Here is an 18,177-nt window from a genome sequence, read left to right as displayed (position 1 = left end):
GATCAACCCTCTACCTCTACAGGTATTAGATCAGATTCTTCGTCTTCTGCTAATAGACAGGTATTCCATACTGCACAAAGCAGGAATGTCTTATTAGGCACGGCAATGGTGAACATCGTTCATCATGGTACCACGTACCCTGCCAGGGCACTTATTGACCCCGCTTCAGAAGCATCTTTTATTACAGAGCGTTTACAACGCCTTATAGGTATCACAGCTACTACAACGTTAGCTTCCATTTCTGGGATTAATCAGACAGTTTCGACCACGTCGCGCAAGTTATGTTCGGTCAGCATTACTTCTCCATTGGATGCATCGCGTTCAATAAATACTACGGCCCTAATTTTGCCATCCATTTCGGGCAATCTGCCCTCTTTTACCGTCAATGCTGACATTGTTTCTCAATTGCCAAATCTTCGTTTGGCAGATCCCAATTTATTCAAGTGTCGACCTGTTGATCTTTTGCTGGGAGCAGATCTTTATCCAAAGATCCTACAACAGGGTACTCACATCAATATCTTAGGGTCGCTAATAGCACAAAATACGGTCTTTGATTGGATCATTACTGGTCCTATTCCCCCTCCAAATATTCCGGTATTTTCAACAAAGGTTAGCTTTTCAGAAGAGGAAAATCTTGACAAGACTCTTCTTCGCTTTTGGGAACTTGAGGAAATTCCCAAACGTAAAATTCTATCCCCCTCTGACCAATTATGCGAAGACTATTATAAGCGTACCACACGTCGGGATTCAAATGGTAGGTACGTTGTTAGCCTTCCCCTCAAGACTGAGATAGTTGGACAGGTGGAGTTAGGCTTCTCCCGAGCAAATTGTTTACGACAATTTCTTCGAAATGAGGCATCCCTGCTTCGAAAGCCACAAGTAAAGGTAGTCTATGATCAAGTTGTTAATGAGTACTTAGCATTGGATCATATGAGGCCTGTTGGCGCCGCTTCAACAAACTCTTCGGTTTGTTACTTGCCACATCATCCCGCGATAAATCCCGACAAACAGACTACCAAACTTCGAGTGGTTTTCAACGCCTCGAACAAAACATCCAACGGGAAAAGTCTTAACGACATTTTACATGTGGGACCTACTCTGCAATTGGATTTAGTTTTGCTTATTCTGAGGTGGAGACTATTTAAATTCGTTTTTAATTGCGACATCACCCAGATGTATCGCCAAATACGTGTCGATCCGGCACATACTCCACTTCAACGAATAGTTTTCCGGGATTCTCCACAAAAACCTGTTCAGGATTTTGAATTGCAGGCGGTGACATTTGGTGTGAATTGCGCCCCCTACTTAGCTATACGGACGCTTTTACAATTAGCGGACGATACTAACGATCGATATCCTCTCGCTGCACACATACTTCGTAAGTGCATGTAAGTAATAGCAGCTCTTTCCTCTGCAAAATTTGAATTGAGGAAGTGGACAGCAAATGACCGTGCTATTTTGCAAAATCTTCCCACGGAAGGGATGATGCACTTCTGTCTACGACAGAACGTGACTGGCAAAATTTCGTGGACTGTTACCAGGATGTGAATTCCATTCATATTCCTCGGTGGGTTCATTATACGCCAGATTGTTCCGCCGAACTTCATGTCTTTTCTGACGCCTCAGAAAAGGCATACGCGGGGGTGATATATATTCGGATAGTAACTCCGAATGAAACCATTTATACTCACCTCCTGACCTGCAAAACTAAGGTAGCCCCCCTAAAGTCAGTTTCTTTACCACGGTTGGAGCTTTGCGGAGCCGTTCTGGCCTCCGAATTATTAAAAAATATTCAGAATGAAATTGACATTTCATTCCAAAAAATATATTGCTGGACCGATTCTACGATCGTCCTTTCATGGCTAAACAAAACTCCATCTACATGGACTACGTTTGTTGCCAACCGTGTTAGTAAGATTCAGGAGATTACAGACAGAGGTAGTTGGCATCACGTGCGCTCTGAAGATAATCCCGCTGATTTAGGCAGCCGGGGGGTCTCGCCCTCTGATCTCGCCTCATCCCAACTATGGTGGCATGGACCACATTGGCTTCGCCAAGATAGTTCTCAGTGGGATATTTCTAATTTAACCTCACTTGACACCGATATTGAAATACGTGCTGTCAAGGCGCATGCTTCATTTTTAACTGATTCTGAGGACTTTTTAGCGAGATTTTCATCTTTAGATAGGGCTTTACGAGTCCTATCTTATATGTATAGGTTTATCCATAACACTCACCGTGCATATAGAGGTCGTTACATTTACAATGATGATAACCTCTCAAGTTCGGAGCTTAAAGCATCTAGATTACGTCTAGCTATTCTAGCTCAAAAAACACACTTCGCGGATGAGTATCAGTCTTTGTTAGATAAGGTTCCCTTAAATCCAAAAAGCTCTCTTCTACCACTAAATTCATTTCTGGATGATACAGGAGTTATGAGACTTAATGGACGACTATCACGGTCACCCACTCTTTCTTATTCAGAAAGATATCCCATACTTCTCCCTTACCACAGTCTCTTTGCACGTCTTCTGGTAAATTTTATTCATACCATTTCCATCCACGGTGGAAATCAATTGATGCTACGCATCCTCAGGATTGAGTACTGGATCCCAAGACTCACTTCATTAATTAGGACAACGATTAATAAATGCAAAACTTGCCATTTATTTAAAAGTCGTACGTGTACTCAAATTATGGCTGCTCTTCCACCGGAAAGAGTAACGTGTTCAAGGCCTTTTACCACTACTGGTGTTGACTTTGCAGGTCCTTTTGACCTCAAATCCTTTACAGGCCGCTTGACTAAAATCACTAAAGGGTACGTCTGTGTTTTTGTTTGCTTTTCTACGAAAGCAATCCATTTGGAAGCTACTTCAGATTTGTCCACGGCAACATTTATAGCAGCCTTCCAACGCTTCATTTCGAGGCGAGGTTGTCCAAAAACTATATTTTCTGACAACGGCACCAACTTCGTTGGAGCTTCTAGGGAACTAGAGCAGGACTTCAAAGCCGTAGTCCGCGAAAGTCGAAATAGTCTGTGTTCCACGCTGCACTATCAAGAACTTTCGTGGGAGTTCATACCTGCCGGCGCTCCCCACATGGGTGGTCTTTGGGAAGCCGCAGTAAAAAGTTTTAAATTACATTTCCGTAAACAAGCTAAAAACTTCAAATTTACATTTGAGGAACTTTCTACGATTCTTTCCAGAATCGAAGCTTGTTTAAATTCACGTCCTTTATGTCCCATGAATGACAATCCGCAAAATACTGTAGCGCTAACACCAGGTCACTTCCTTATAGGGTCTCCGATCCTAGCTCCTCCGGAGCCATTAATAGATGAATCGCCTCTTCACCTTGTAAATCGTTGCCGGAAAATGAAAGCTCTTACTCAACAATTCTGCCTTCGGTGGAAAGAAGAGTATTTAAAGAGCTTGCATAAAAGATATAAATGGAAGTTTCCGCAACGCGATTTACAAACGGGTGACTTGGTAGTAGTACGGCACGAAAATCTACCTCCAACTTCGTGGAAATTAGGTCGAATAATAGCGGTGCACCCGGGTACGGATTCTAGAGTTCGCGCCGCGGACATTTATACAGAAAACGGCACTATTAGACGGCCAATCGTTAAATTAATTGCTCTACCATAATTATTATAGTCCATATCTCGTGTCGGCTTTCGCGTCCTCTATACTTTTTCGCGAAATGAAAAACGACTATTGATGGTAGCGAAGGAGTCGCGAATATTCGGGCTATGGTAATTACAAAACGACCTACGGTTTTTTACATTGGTCATTCTGGCCAAATAATAATTATGTGTTCCTCGTCACTGTATTGTTGCATCCTCTCTATTTTTCACAGAAGATGGAAGATTTAGGCAAGATGGCTGCAACTCTCCCTGAGATTGAGGACAACGTCCCCATGTCTGATGAGGAACGGGAGCTTGATGCCTCGGCAGTCCCCCTTGCGGATTCTGAGCTTCCTCAGGCCGCTCCTTCGTTTAAGGAAACTAAAAATCCGTCTACGACGGTCCCTGAAGCTCCTTCAGGAGAACCTGTGGTCACGCCACGACTTTCGGCACCAGGCCGAAAGAACCAGGCTTCGAAAAAGGCTTGCGTAGTTTGCGAAGGGAATCACCTACTTCGTGATTGCAAAGAGTTTAAGGCAATGCGAGTTGAGAGAAGGTTGCGTATGGTGGCACTTCACAAGTGTTGTGGCAACTGTTTGTCCGCCGTGCACCATATCTCCCAATGTACCAGTCGGTATCATTGCAAAATTTGTAACAAGGAGCATCATACGTTGCTTCACCAGCCTTCTCCCAACGACTGTGCCCCTGCCAACCAAACTCAAACCAAAACCAAATTACGCAAAGGTAGATCTTCGAAACGTCCGTCTGCCAAAACCGACCAACCTCCACTGCCAGGTCCCTCTGCTCCCCGGCATAACACTCTGCCTTCGGCTACGTACCGGCCTGTCTCTGCCTTTCAGTCTGTAGCTACGCTCGGACCTACATTGGTGGTACAGGTCTTATTACCCGATCGTCGGATACCGGTCAGGGCTCTTCTGGATCCCTGTGCAGGACACAGCGTAATTTGCCGATCATTGGCTGACAGCCTTGGTCTGTGTCCTGTTCTGGTGGGTCCAGAGCGGTTCTGTCAGGTGCTCGTCGCATCCTGCTACGATCAATCGCAGCAAGTAAGAGTGTCGGCGCGGGTGACAGATTTGGGTCACCTCATGGCTCCTTCGGAGTCTGTGTCCGAGGACTATAAAGAGCATTTCGCTGGTCTGCAGTTAGCCGATCCTCGGTTTTATCAATCTGCTGCAGTCAGTCTTGTTCTGGGTCCTGAAGTCTACCATAAGGTAATGAAGCCTCAGTCATATTCGAGACCTGGTTTCCTATGGGCCCAACTCACCATTTTTGGTTGGGTAATCTCGGGTCCATGTAGTATTTAAGTTAAACGTGAGGGGCAATCTTCAATTGCCTTGGCTCCACGAGTCCTTGTCACACGACTCCACGAGTCGACTTGTTTTTATTTTTTATAAAAGGTTATAGGATTGTGGCTCCACGAGTCACACAACGGTCCTGCTCCACGAGCAAATAACTTTTATATCTTTATAATGTTTTTTTAAAAAAAATGAAAAAAGAGAATTAAAAAAAAGAATATGGAAAAAAAACTTGTATATATTTTTTATTTTTAATTTTATTATTAATTTTGCAACATAGCAGGATGTTGCAACGCGGGCGGCAATGTTTAATTTCAAACTTGGTTTAAGTAATTTAAATGATTTTAGCTGTGTTCCAGAACTAAAAAGTTTTTAACATTTTTACGACTTTTACACATTTTACTCGAAAAACCGTTCCCGTACACAAAAAAGTTGTAAAACGTTCACTTCTCTTTAAACAAAAATGGCGCTGAATGACGCTCTCTTTAAAAACTTTTTACACGACAAATTTGGGCGAGTAAAAAAATAGTAACATGGTTGCCGGCGTCTCATTGGCTGATACGCCGACTTTGACATTTGTTCCAGTTTTTTGACGTATTTTCCATTTTTCCGTTCCCGAACTATTTTAAAAAACTTGTGTGTGAGAACAAATTTTTCGCAGTTTTCTCTTTTACGAGTTTTACTATTAAAAAGTACGGGAACGAAGCTTTTATATTTCATATGGGTTTTGCACCCCTGCGTTAGATTTTGTCCCCTACCTTTGTATACAACTTTGTGTATCTCGTACACAAATACAAGGATAGTAACAAGATCTAACGAGTAACTTTTTTCTAAGCTCCGCTTTGTTACATCCTAGCTTTTCTAAAATCACTCGCTCATTGGATATCGTCCTATAAGCACATACCCTTACACTCTGTAAAAAAGGTAAATAAGTGATTGTTCCACGAACAATCCATAATAAAACATAACTCAATATTGTTTGAGAAAAAATTCTAATCCTTTGTGTTTTTATTTATTTTCTTTTAATTTCATTGCTACGCAAACAGTACCGAAACCCGGGAACTGATGCGTTCCAAAACTGTGAACATTTGCCTACAAATTCAAAAGTGTGTTTTGCCGACGCAAACAATCAACTCCAAACCAAAGCTGGCTTAAAGTGATTTTTTACGAGCTGTGAAACAAAATTATTTCTTCATTGAACAAATTAAATCTTGGAAGAATTTTCTTTAGCTGATCCACATTTCGATAAAAATTATCCCATAGATTTGCTCATTGGTGGCGACTTATATGGCGATATTCTTCTTCCTCAACAAAAGAAGTTTGATAAAGGCATTTTTCTTTAATTGACCCATTTCGCATAGATAGTTTCTGGGCCAAAGGCAGCCATTTCTTACGCTCACACCGTCAACGTTAACTTGTGTTCATTGAATAACACAATTAAAAGAGCTCATAGAATCCAGAACGATGACTCCTGAGGAGTTAGCGTTTGAAGAATTCTTTAAAGCAGATTGTTCTTGTGCTTCATATGGGAGATATACTTTTGCATTCCCTTAAAAGCTCAAATTCTTGGCAACTCTCCTCCAAAATTCTGTCACACTGATTTCTGTGCATAAAAAAAGACTAAAGCAAGTTGAAAGCAAAGTCGTGAATAATTCAACCTATGCCTCGGAGTATCGGAAATTCATGGAAGAATATGAATCGCTTGGTCACATGAAGAAAATTGGTCCTTATCCTCATTCTATTGACCCTAACGGTTATTTTCTACCTCATCACGGCAATGTACGCAAATCCAGATCCACTACAAAATTGCGCGTAGTTTTTGACGGAAGTAGCAAGCGGCCTTCTACACATCATTGAATGATGTACTGCTCCCTGTCCCTGCACTTCAAAATGATTTACCTGCTTAAATTTTTGGCTGCTCCCTTTTTATCGTGTCCGTCAATTTCAAGGCCATCATATGTGCGTATGTACCAATAGTGGTTGGACTTCGATCTGTGCTTTACTTGCCTACTGTATCTGCTGCCTTGAGTAGTGTTGTTGTTGTTGTTAATGGTCTATATCTCCAAACCGTTAGGAAATTTGAATTTATCTCAAAGGCAAAGTTTTATCTCTTGTCTTTAAGAACAAAAATTGTGAACACATAAAATCCATCAAACTTCATCTGTAAGGTCAAAATCGCAAAGGTAAAATTTCTTTTAAAAATTTTTCTCGGGTTTTTGTCTACAGATATCAAACCGATCAAATTTGAAGCAAGCAACCAACTACAAAAATGTATCTTAGATCTCAATAAACATCTTTCTAGAACATACGAACTCTGTATAGACGGTTCTTAAAGGTCGCAATAGCAAAGCAAATGGGATTTTTATCCTGTTTTCTGTGGTTCTGTTCCACAGATACTGAACCGTTCAACATTCAAGAAAATAACCAACTACAATAATGTAGCAAAGACATCAATAAACAACTTTCTGGAACATGCGAAATGTCTATGAACGGTTCTTAAAGGTGAAAATAGCATAAAACTTTTGAAAATATTCAATTTTACACTTTTTTCTCCGATTCACAGATACCGCATCGCCCAAAAATTAAGGATACAGTCAACCACAAAAATTTACCTATTATTTCAATAAACAACTTTCTAGAACATATGAAGATTCTAGGAATGATTCTTTGGGCTGAAATTCACAACACTTAAATAATGTTTATCATTACCCCTGCCCCTAGTTTTCTCGTTTAGAGTTAAGCTTTATGATCGAAATTTTTTTACATCAACACATTTTTCCCTTATTTTTACCTTAATATGGCCACAGTTTCCGCGCAAATATATTTTTTTTCAAAAATTCCTCGGTTAATCGTGCTAAAACAGTCCATTTAATCGAAATACGTTAAATGTTTGTGTCGAAGAACAACAGTTCGTTTGCTACAGTGCTCCAAACATGCGCTTCACCGCATGTTAAATTTCTACATAATTGCCCATATAGTTAAAATATTAAAACTGATGAACTAGAGAAAATAAAACATACACACTAGAAGTTAAAACTTACTTGCTAAAACCAAATAATTAGTTTACCATAAAAAACTTCAGCTGCCCCCATCTGCCATTGAATGATAATAATAAGTATTAAAATCTTAAACTAAGTATTTTGTTCGAAAACAGTTTCTGATGGTGAAATGTGTTTCAGATACGTGGACAATGTCGATCTATTGATTACGGAGGACAATTTCGATAGCTTTTAGAATATTGGCGTATTGAGTATTTGTAACAGATGCGTTATTTTTGGTAGTAGGAGGAGCATTTTCTCGGGTCGTTTCACTTGTGTTAATTTCTGCAAGGAGGTATTTTATGTTTTGAGAACTCAAAATTTAAAATTATTCGCACTCTTCTGCAATTAGCCCAGGACACTAAGTCCGGTTATCCTCGGGCCGCGCATATTCTTTGCAATTGTTTGTATGTAGACGATGTGCTTGCTGGTGCCCAGGACATTCACATGGCATTATCCTATCGTGATCAGCTTGTTGAAGCTTTGCCTACTGCAAAGTTTGAACTGAGGAAGTGGACATCAAATCACAAGTTAATTTTATCTCATGGTTTCTCCCAAAGAACTCGTTGAGGCCAAGGTCCTTTCATTTGTAGAATCCAGCAGTTCCAAATCCTTAGGAATTCGCTGAAATGCCATTCCGACACTTTCTTTTTCGTTACAGACTCCATCCCAAAAATAGCCAATATTCTAAGCGGGAAGTACTATCAATGATGACTAACTTTTTGATCCCGTAGGGTGGTTATCGCCTGTTAATGTTGTTGCAAAAGTATTATGCAAAAAGTTTGGTTAGACAAAATAGATTGGGATGACTATTTGCCTACCAATACAAAAGCCTCTTGGGAGTCTTTTATTGAAAATTACTCTTCTTTTTATTCGATTATTATCCCTCGTTGGGTTCAGTATTGTCCAGAAGACATAACTGAGCTACACCTCTTTTCTGATGTCTCGGAAAAGCCATATGCGGTGGTAGTTTACTTGCGAACTCAATCTCCACTCGGTCAAGTTTATGTTCATCTTTTAACTTCCAAGACCGTTGTTGCGTCTATAAAATCAGTCTCCTTGCCTCGTCTTGAGCACTGTGGAGCAACATTAGCCTCGGAACTTCTTAAGTCTATCGTTAATGATATTCAAATTCCTATTAATAGAATTTGTTGTTGGACTGATTTCACCAATGTCCTCTCACGGCTTCGTAAAACACCTTAAATGGAATGGCCAGCAGATAAACCTGCTGATTTGGGTAGTCGTGGTGTTTCACCCCAGGCCTTAGCCAATTCCTCACTTAGGTGATATGGTCATGGGTGGTTATTGTTAGATTTTTCTCAATGGAAAATAAATGATACCACATCCATCGATACTTATCTGAAAATTCGTCTTTTCCTCTTATCAAGATATTTTGTATAATTTTTCGTAACTTGGAAGTGTGTTGAGAGTATTGTCGTATGTTTTTAGATTTTACAATAATTGTCGCCCAAATTCTCAAAGTCGTAGAACATTCATTTCCACTACTTCAGATCCTTCCGAGATGAAAGCGGTTAAACTTCGTCTAGCAATTCTTGCTCCAAAAGCGTATTTCGCGGAGGAGTATAAATGTTTATAAGAGCAGTCGGCGTTGCCTTCGAAAAATTCACTTCTTCCACTTAACCCTCGTTTGATGAAGACGGTGTCATGCGTCTTAATGACCGTCTAGCTAAGTTCCCAACACTGTCCTACACTGAACGCCAACCGATTATATTTTCGTATTCTTGTCGATTTGAACGTCTTCTAGTAGAATTCACGCTATTTGCATTCATGGCGGAAATCAGTTTCTTATAAATCGTTGCAAGGTATGTATCCTTGAGAAACAGCGCTCATATAGCAAAATCATGGCTGAGCGTGTCGTATTAAAAAGGGTTATGTATGTGTCTTCCTCTGCTTTTCAACTAAAGCAGTTCACTTAGAAGCCACTTCTGACCTGTTCTCTGCTTCATTTCTGGCAACTATTTATCGCTTTATTGGACGTCGCGGTTGCCCTAGGACACTGTTTTTTGATAACGGGATAAATTTTGTCGGTGCTTCTCGTGAAATAGGAAAGAACTTACTTACCCCGGATCATTTCCTCATAGGTTCTCCTCTTCTTTCTCCTACTGAAGAAGTTATTGTCGAATCACTTTTAGTTTGATCAGTAGATATCGCAATTTAAAAGCTCTCACTCATCAATTTTGTATTCGTAGGAAAGAGGAACACTTAGTAGAATTGCACATGCGATATAAATGGAAACATCCTGAGCGCGATCTTCAAATAAATGATTTATTTGTGCTCCGTCATGAGCAATTGCCCCCAAATTCGTGGAAGTTAGGTCGCGTCGTTCAGGTCCATCCTGGAACTGATGGTCGCGTGAGATTTGTAGATCTTCGTACGGAACAAGGCAATCTTCGGCAACCAGTTACGAAATTGGTTTTAATCGACCATGAATAATTAATAGACAGCGGAGTTTTATGCAACCCCTATTTTTGGTCCGATTCATGTCAAATTTTGTGGATGGGCATATTTTTGGCTTCTGATTAAATTGCAATTGAGAAAATTCTTCAACAAGAGGTACAAAAATGTTTCTGAGTACAATTTTTCTGTTTAAAATTCTCTTCAAACCAGTCAATAAAATGGAGAAATGTATATCCACAGACATTACCTTCAAAGTACCGAGAGTCGGAAGGTATCGTTCTATGGGGGGTATATGAAGGGCTGGACCTATACCGACAAATTTCAGGTGGAAAGTTTTATACCACCAAGGAGGACCTAGTACCAAATTTCAGCAGTTTCGCTGTGATATTGAGGCCACAACCTTCAAAATACCGGAAATGGGGAGTTACCATTCTATGGGTGTTATTTGAAGACATGGGCATATACCGACAAAATTTAGGTGGAAACTTTTATAGCCCCAACGAAGACCAAATACAGTAATTTCTGGTTACCTGCATTATTCATAGCTGCATTTTGGCGTTACCTGACCAAAACTAGGCAACTATTCCCTAGATTCCGTTCAAGCTATTATGTTTTAGTGCACATTCAATAGCTGAATTTTCGGCATAGCTGCATCAAAATTTTGGTGATTTTACTTCAATTTGGTTGTGAAATTTACATATATCTGCACAAGAAAAAATTTAAAAATTTGTTGCGAACTCAAAACAAAGGTAAAATTCAAATACTCTGATTTTGTACTTATAAGAAATGTGCAAAACAAATACAACACAAGAAAAGATAATGAATTGTAAACAAGTGAGCCAAGGCTATAGTCGGGTCGGGGCCGACTATGTGATACCCTACACCACTACCCCTGTTCATAAGCTTTTGACTAATAAAATTCAAAATATTAAAATTGGGATAGCTTAGCGCCTTTGCTCTGAATGTCTACATTAACACCAGTACATTTTTTTGAAACGCATTTAAGTGCATCGACAGTACAACCCAAATAAAAAATGGAAAAGTGGGATGTATGCCAACCATCAATAGGCTTCTTTCTGTGTTAGACCCCCATCAACTCCCAAAATTTCGTGAGGATCCGATGAAAATTTCGTAGTGTGATTGCATAAAAATGGAAAAAGGGATGCATTACCGACTATTGCGATATCTCTGTTGTTTGACCAAGTATGACAACCTACTTCACATCGTTGTAAAGGTGATATTTTCTACTTTCCTTGCCAGGTTTTGTTTTCGATATACCTCCTACAGGAGGGAGATATTAACTTTGAAATAAAACGTTGGCCTTTTTTCCAAATATTTTTGTTTGTCACATTCCGACCCCTGAATAATATCCGACCATTATCAAAAATCAAAAGGTTTTTCCTCTGTGGGACCCCCAATAACACCCAAAATTTCGTGACGATCCAATTAAAATTGCGACCTGTAGCGTGATTTCCAAAAAAGTGGAAAAATGGGATGTATTACCGACTATTGCTATATCTCCGTTATTTGGATACCTACGCCAGCCTGCTTTATATTTTTGTAATGATGGGATTTTTTACTTTCATTGTCAGACTTTGCTTTGGAAGGTCCGGAACCAAAGCTGTGATATTCGTCATTCGCAAAATCGCAAAAATGAAAAGTTGTGTTCTATTAGCGGCTTTTGCGATATCTTCGTTGTTTGACCACCTACGACAACCTACGTAACATCGTTGCAAAGGTGATATTTTCTACTTTTATCAGCAGGTTTTGCTTTTGATATACCCCTTTTAGAAGCGGAGATATTCGCTTTGAAATGAAACGTAGACTTTTTCTCCAAATAAGTTTTTTGCCCATTCCAACCCCTGAATATTATCCGACCATCACCAAAATCAATAGGCTTCTTTCTCTGTAGGATCCCCATTAGCCCCCAAAATTTCGTGACGATCCGATTAAAATTGCGACCTGTAGCGTGATTACAAAAAAATGAAAAAATGGGATGTATTGCCGACTATTGTGATATATCCGTTATGTGGCCACCTACGCCAACCTACTTTGCATCACTGTAAAGATGGGAGTTTCTACTTTCATAGTCAGACTTTGTTTTTGGAAGATCCCCAACCGAAGCTGTGATATTCGTCATTATTATTAAAATCGCAAAAATAAAAAGTTGGGTTCTATTAGCGGCTATTGCGATATATTCGTTGTTTGATCACCTACGAGAACCTACTTTACATCATTAGAAAGGCGATATTTTCTACTTTCATGCTTTTGGTTACCCCATATTGAAGCTGAGATATTCGCTTTGGAAAAAAAACGTTGTCTTTTTCTCCAAATAAGTTTTTTGCCCATTACGACCCCTAATATTATCCGACCATCACCAAAATCAATAGGCTTCTTCATCTGTGTGACCCCCATTAACCCTCAAAATTCCGATCAAAATTGAGACCTGTAGCGTGATTTCCAAAAAAGTGGAAAAATGGGATGTATTACCTACTATTGCGATATCTCCGTTATTTGGTCACCTACGCCGACCTAGTTTACATCATTGTAAAGATGGGATCTTCTACTTTCAGAGCCAGGCTTTGCCTTTGGAAAGTCCCCAACCAAAGCTGTGATATTCGTCATTATAATTAAAATTGCAAAAATGAAAATTTGGGTTTTATTTGCGACTATTGTGATATCTTCGTTGTTTGATACCCTACGAGAACCTACTTTACATCATTAGAAAGGCGATACTTTCTACTTTTATTGTCAGGTTTTGCTTTTGGTATACCCCGTATAGAAGCTGAGATATTCGCTTTGGAAAAAAACGTTGTCTTTTTATCCACATAAGTTTTTTGCCCATTCCGACCCCTAAATATTATCCGACCACCACCAAAATCAATAGGCTTCTTCCCCTCCGGGACCCCCATCAACATCCAAAATTTCGTGACGATCCGATCAAAATTGCGACCTGTAGCGTGATTACAAGGTTTAGATGGACAGACGGACAGACGGACGGACACACATAGCCAGATCGACTCAGCTCGTCGAGACATTCATGTTGGTATATATAAGTATGGGTCTACGACCATTATTTCGATGCGTTACAAACTTTTTGGCCAAAACCAACTTATAATACCCTCCCCACATAGTGGTGTAGGGTATAAAAATTGTAACGTTTTCTCTCCCGAACTTGAAATGTCTCTCACATTATTATTTCAACATTGCTTATAGCTGCACATCATATGCACGTAAGTAATATTGAAGATATCGGCCTTGTTGGGCAGGTAAGCGAATTTAAGCTTCCTGCATTTTGGGGATAGCTGCACAAGAAGTCGTGCAATTTTTGATTGTGCAGGTAAGCAAAAAATACTGTACCCAATTTCAGTCATTTCGGTGCGATATTGAGGCTACAAGCTTCAAAATACCGGAAATCGGGAGGCACCGTTCTATGGGGGCTATATGAAGACGTGGACCTGTACCGACAAATTTCAGGTCGAACGTTCTATAGCCCCAACGAAGACTAAATACCAAATTTCAGCCATTTCGGTTGTATATTGAAGCCACAACCTTCAAAGCACGGAAAATCGAGAGGTACCGTTCATTGTTTTGCATATGCTCATTTTATAGAAATATAGGAAAATATGTCAAAATATGCAAGATATGCAAAAATTTCAGGGCCTAATTCGTTTTATTTTTGATAAAACGAGTTTCTGTCTAATCAGATTTTCTCTACGACCATCCTAACTGTATATGCATTTGCATAGGATTCCGCTGTGTAATACTTAAGCATCATCTTGCTGTTCGAAACTGCAAATACTGCGCCGAATTTCATCACGTCCTATTACATGGCCGTAAACGCATGCATAATGAACTTCAGCGTACATATGCAGCCGGTCGCACTCCTCATTCGTCCTCTTCCGCACGCCCGTTTGTTGAAGCTCCAGTGACCGGAGCAATTCCTCCACTCCCCATTAGTCGTCTGGTTATTTATTTATTAGTCAATGGAATCCAATATCCTTACAGACTAAAATAACAATTCAAATATTTAAATAAAAAGTTTTAAGTATATAAACTACAATAAATGTGGTACACATCATTTTTAAAAGCTTCTTTTGAGGTGTTACGCTCAATGGTCGGTTTTGACTCTCTTATGCTGGCACCTACCTCTGTTGTCCGCCTCTGTTTCCGAAATGGCAACATGCTGGTTCATGCACTGATTTATCCGTGCTCAGGAGTTATTCAAACTTGTGAATATCTGGTCTCTCATTTAAATTGGCCTGTGTATTTTGTTGACGGTCAACTGTCAATACCGCCGTCGATTGCGAATTCCTTTAGCGGACTGCAGTTGGCAAATCCTACTTTTTAAATCAAGCGCGGTTACAGTAATACTGTGCCCATATGTTGCGCGTTATGGCCCAAGCTGGTTTACACACCGCCCACGTGCAGTGCACCCCTAAAATGTATCGATACTTTGTTTCCCCTTCCCATCTAACTACGTTAATTGGCCGCTCTTTCGAGCACTATGGGGAAATCTTCTCTGCACTGTACCTCTCCTGGAAAGTCTTATTCGCATAGTTCGGATGCAGAAGGGCGCTTTCCATGATGCGGTCGTAGTTGATTGTCACGGCCTTTATTATCGCTATTCTGCCCACCTGCAACTTCACTTGATCTTTCGCTTTCGTTAACGACACACGCAAAGTTTTGTTTCTTTGAAACCTACCAACTTTACAAGTAGAGAATTTCAAATATTCACATAGACAAAATTACATACACAAATTGTTTTTACTTCGTTTCTTTTTGGGTTTCGCATACACTGGCAACACGCAACACCCATATAGTTAAAATATTAAAACGTATGAACTAGAGAAAATAAATCTTGCTAAACCCAAATAATTTCGTGATAAATAATTAAAACATATGCCCAAAACACATTCAATGCTTAGCATCCATAAATCAAAACTGACAGAACATTGCTTTTAAATACGGGTATGTTTGTCTTCGTACTTAGTTCATTGGATCCCAGATTTCATACAAAGCCGCAAAAGCGACATTAGCCTTTCCGATGCAGATTGATATTTCATCACGCGACCTCCATCTTGCGTTATTTGGCTAAAAATGTTCGCCAATAGGAATACTATAAAAGCAAAAATTGGTCGCAACCGAATATTTTCAATATTGCAAAAAACTTTGACGAAAAAGAGAAGGAACTCGAAACATTTTTTCTTCAACTTTTCCTATATAATCTTAAAAAGAAGAAAATTAGAATACATTTTTTATTTTATTCCTTGAATTTTCCTTATATTTTTACATATAACATCAATATTATAGCTTCGACATTCAGGACATAGGCTTAATTTTATTTCTCTCAAAATCTGGATGCTCTTGTAATTTTTATATATCTTTTTATAATACATGTTTTATAATACATGTTTGGAAATACGCGAATCCATTTATTTAACGGTAATAACATATAACAGCTTATTATATCAAGAACATTTTTTAGAACATTTTCTAAACAGCATCAAATATTTTTTTTAAATGGAAAACTCAATTTTAAAAATGTTTGCCCATATGTATAAGAATTGTCTTCAATTTTAAAAATGTTTGCCCATATGTATAAGAATTGTCTTCGTCGAAGACTGTAGTCTGGTAAAACTTCTCCGAACTGATACTGACAAATTCAGGCATAATTTCGATTTTAAATAATGTTTTGAAATCAGGAGGATTTTGTGAAGACTTCGTCATTGTTTGGCACTTAAGTCTTCTCAAATGTACAATTCCGCTTAAATTCTAACTTCTTTAAAACTTTTAACGGCTCTTTGTCAGATAAATAGAAAATAATTGTAGTAAATTTTGGCAAGATCTGTACAGTGTTATTTATATGTCTTATGTGTTATTTATATGTCTAAAGCTTTCCGTCAATTTAAAATTTTCTTTCTAGTATTCCTAAAGCTTCGAAACAATATACACTGGCTCGAATTCAATGATATTAATGGCATGTTTCTCTAAGACGTTTCGAATACAAATTCATTCGAATTACTACCAAACTTCTGTTTTTTGACAAATATTTGATTCATTGTGTTTTCAATCAAATATTTCTTTTTCTACAACAATAGGAGTTTGGTAGCAATTCGAACGAATTTGAATTCGAATCTTAGAGAAACAGGACATTAGAATTGTTTTTAGAACATTTATATGGAAGAAATTCTTCAGCTTTGCATTGAAACAATCATTTTATCATATCCATGTTTCGATTATGTGCAGAAACCATGACGCTTCATTCATTTTTCGTCTTGAGGAAAAACCAGGTCTCTATAGCCTGTTTTCATTTAAATCTATCTCTTTACTTATACCATGTGTGTATGCAATGAATCTATGAAATAAATCAACAAAAACATATTGTGTCTTTTGTTATAACTTACCAGCGATTCAATGTTTTGATACCCCTTCCGGCTGCATTCATCTAGCTTTTGTTGGTCTATGTTGTTGTCAGCACTGCTTTCCTGAGCTTTGAATTGTTTGGACTTATTAAATTTGTTGTCTGCAGTATTACCAAAAAGTCCTCTTATTTCAGCCATTTTTATTAGATATTTTGCATTAAGTCTAGTAATTTGTCTACGCTGCACCAGCGATAAGAAACATCCATTTTCACAACGGTTTAGGCAACTGTCTTGATTTTTACAGACGTCTGGTATATCTACAGATATGAACTCATCTATGTCGGGAAGAGTAACCTCATTATCATCAATAAGGTTCTCAGTGGGACCTTCACTTGATGTCACATTATTATTTATACCCTGTTGTTGCTTTACTTCCGGTAGTACATGACGTTTTCTAGGAGAACTATTCATTGCAGCACAGGGAATATTTGCAGCTTCGGCCTCTTCTAATGCTTCCAAACGTTTTCGCTCCAGAAATAAATTTCGATGTTTTTGTAAGGCTGCTTCATTAACCAAATTTATAGCACATTTTATCATATCCTGATTTTCGCTAGTTAGGATAGAATGTGTCTGGTATAATATAAACTGAACCTGAGGTCGGGACATAGCCATTGAAAGAGTACGCAACTGTTCTTCTAAAATCAGAGACACTCTGTATTTGCCATCATTGCTTATTGAAGTCTCTGTTAATATCTCTAGCATACCCAAATCTCCACCGCGGGAACAAATCAAGTCGATTGGATCAGAGATTGCACTAAATGAATTGGGCGGGTTTGCGAAGATTCCTACTACCGTACGAAATCTGTTAGATTCCAGCGGAAAGGAAGTAAATGATTCGGCGAACAATCGTACGTTATTGATTCCTAGATCTTCAATATAACTGCGATATAGCTTCAGGTTTGATCCTGCCCCATATACGTAAAAATAGTTCAATCGATTTACAGAATAAAATAAGGATGCCAAGTATGCTGTGGAACGTGGAGAGTCTATATGGGTTTGTAAAATATCTCCGGATAGATCATAGAAATCAAGTAACCTTGACATGACGGCTGGTCCCACTGAAAACGTACGATCCTATGACGATAAGGAATGAAAGTGATAAATTATGTTTATTAAAAACAAAGATCATTGTTGTTAACTACGATAAACTTTAATATGCTTGTTGCAGTGCAAGCAGTTGTGAAATAACGGACTAGTTTCTTTAATTACAGTAGTTACAAGAAAACCAAATTAGGAATTTGTTGAACCGTTCGTGTGTGTATTTTTTAATAGAAAAGATGCATGGTAGAGTGGTAAAAGCTAAATGATTCACCCTAGAAAATTATTTATTGCTTAGTGCGTGCCGAGCTAGCTTTTGC

The 18,177-nt window shown here is 38.8% G+C and overlaps 1 protein-coding gene across 3 annotated transcripts in view; it reads right to left on the bottom strand.

Moving 5' to 3' along the window:
* LOC141400731 (putative methyltransferase NSUN7) overlaps window positions 1-18,177 on the bottom strand; it is a 617,414-nt gene that overhangs the window by 95,281 nt on the left and 503,956 nt on the right. For 2 of the 3 annotated variants that reach the window (XM_073980175.1, XM_073980176.1), the window contains exon 7: window positions 16,802-17,893. The exons of the other annotated variant lie outside the window; for it this stretch is intronic. In XM_073980175.1, the coding sequence (XP_073836276.1) occupies window positions 16,802-17,893 (1,092 nt within the window). The remainder of the gene's footprint in view (window positions 1-16,801; window positions 17,894-18,177) is intronic. 3 annotated transcript variants of the gene reach the window in all.

This window comes from Musca autumnalis, unplaced genomic scaffold (genome assembly GCF_047663935.1).
Source record: "Musca autumnalis isolate F117 unplaced genomic scaffold, ASM4766393v1 scaffold_4, whole genome shotgun sequence".
NCBI classification, from domain to species: domain Eukaryota; kingdom Metazoa; phylum Arthropoda; class Insecta; order Diptera; family Muscidae; genus Musca; species Musca autumnalis.
Note: the sequence above shows the minus strand (reverse complement) of the source record. Positions and strands in the feature narration are given on the sequence as shown.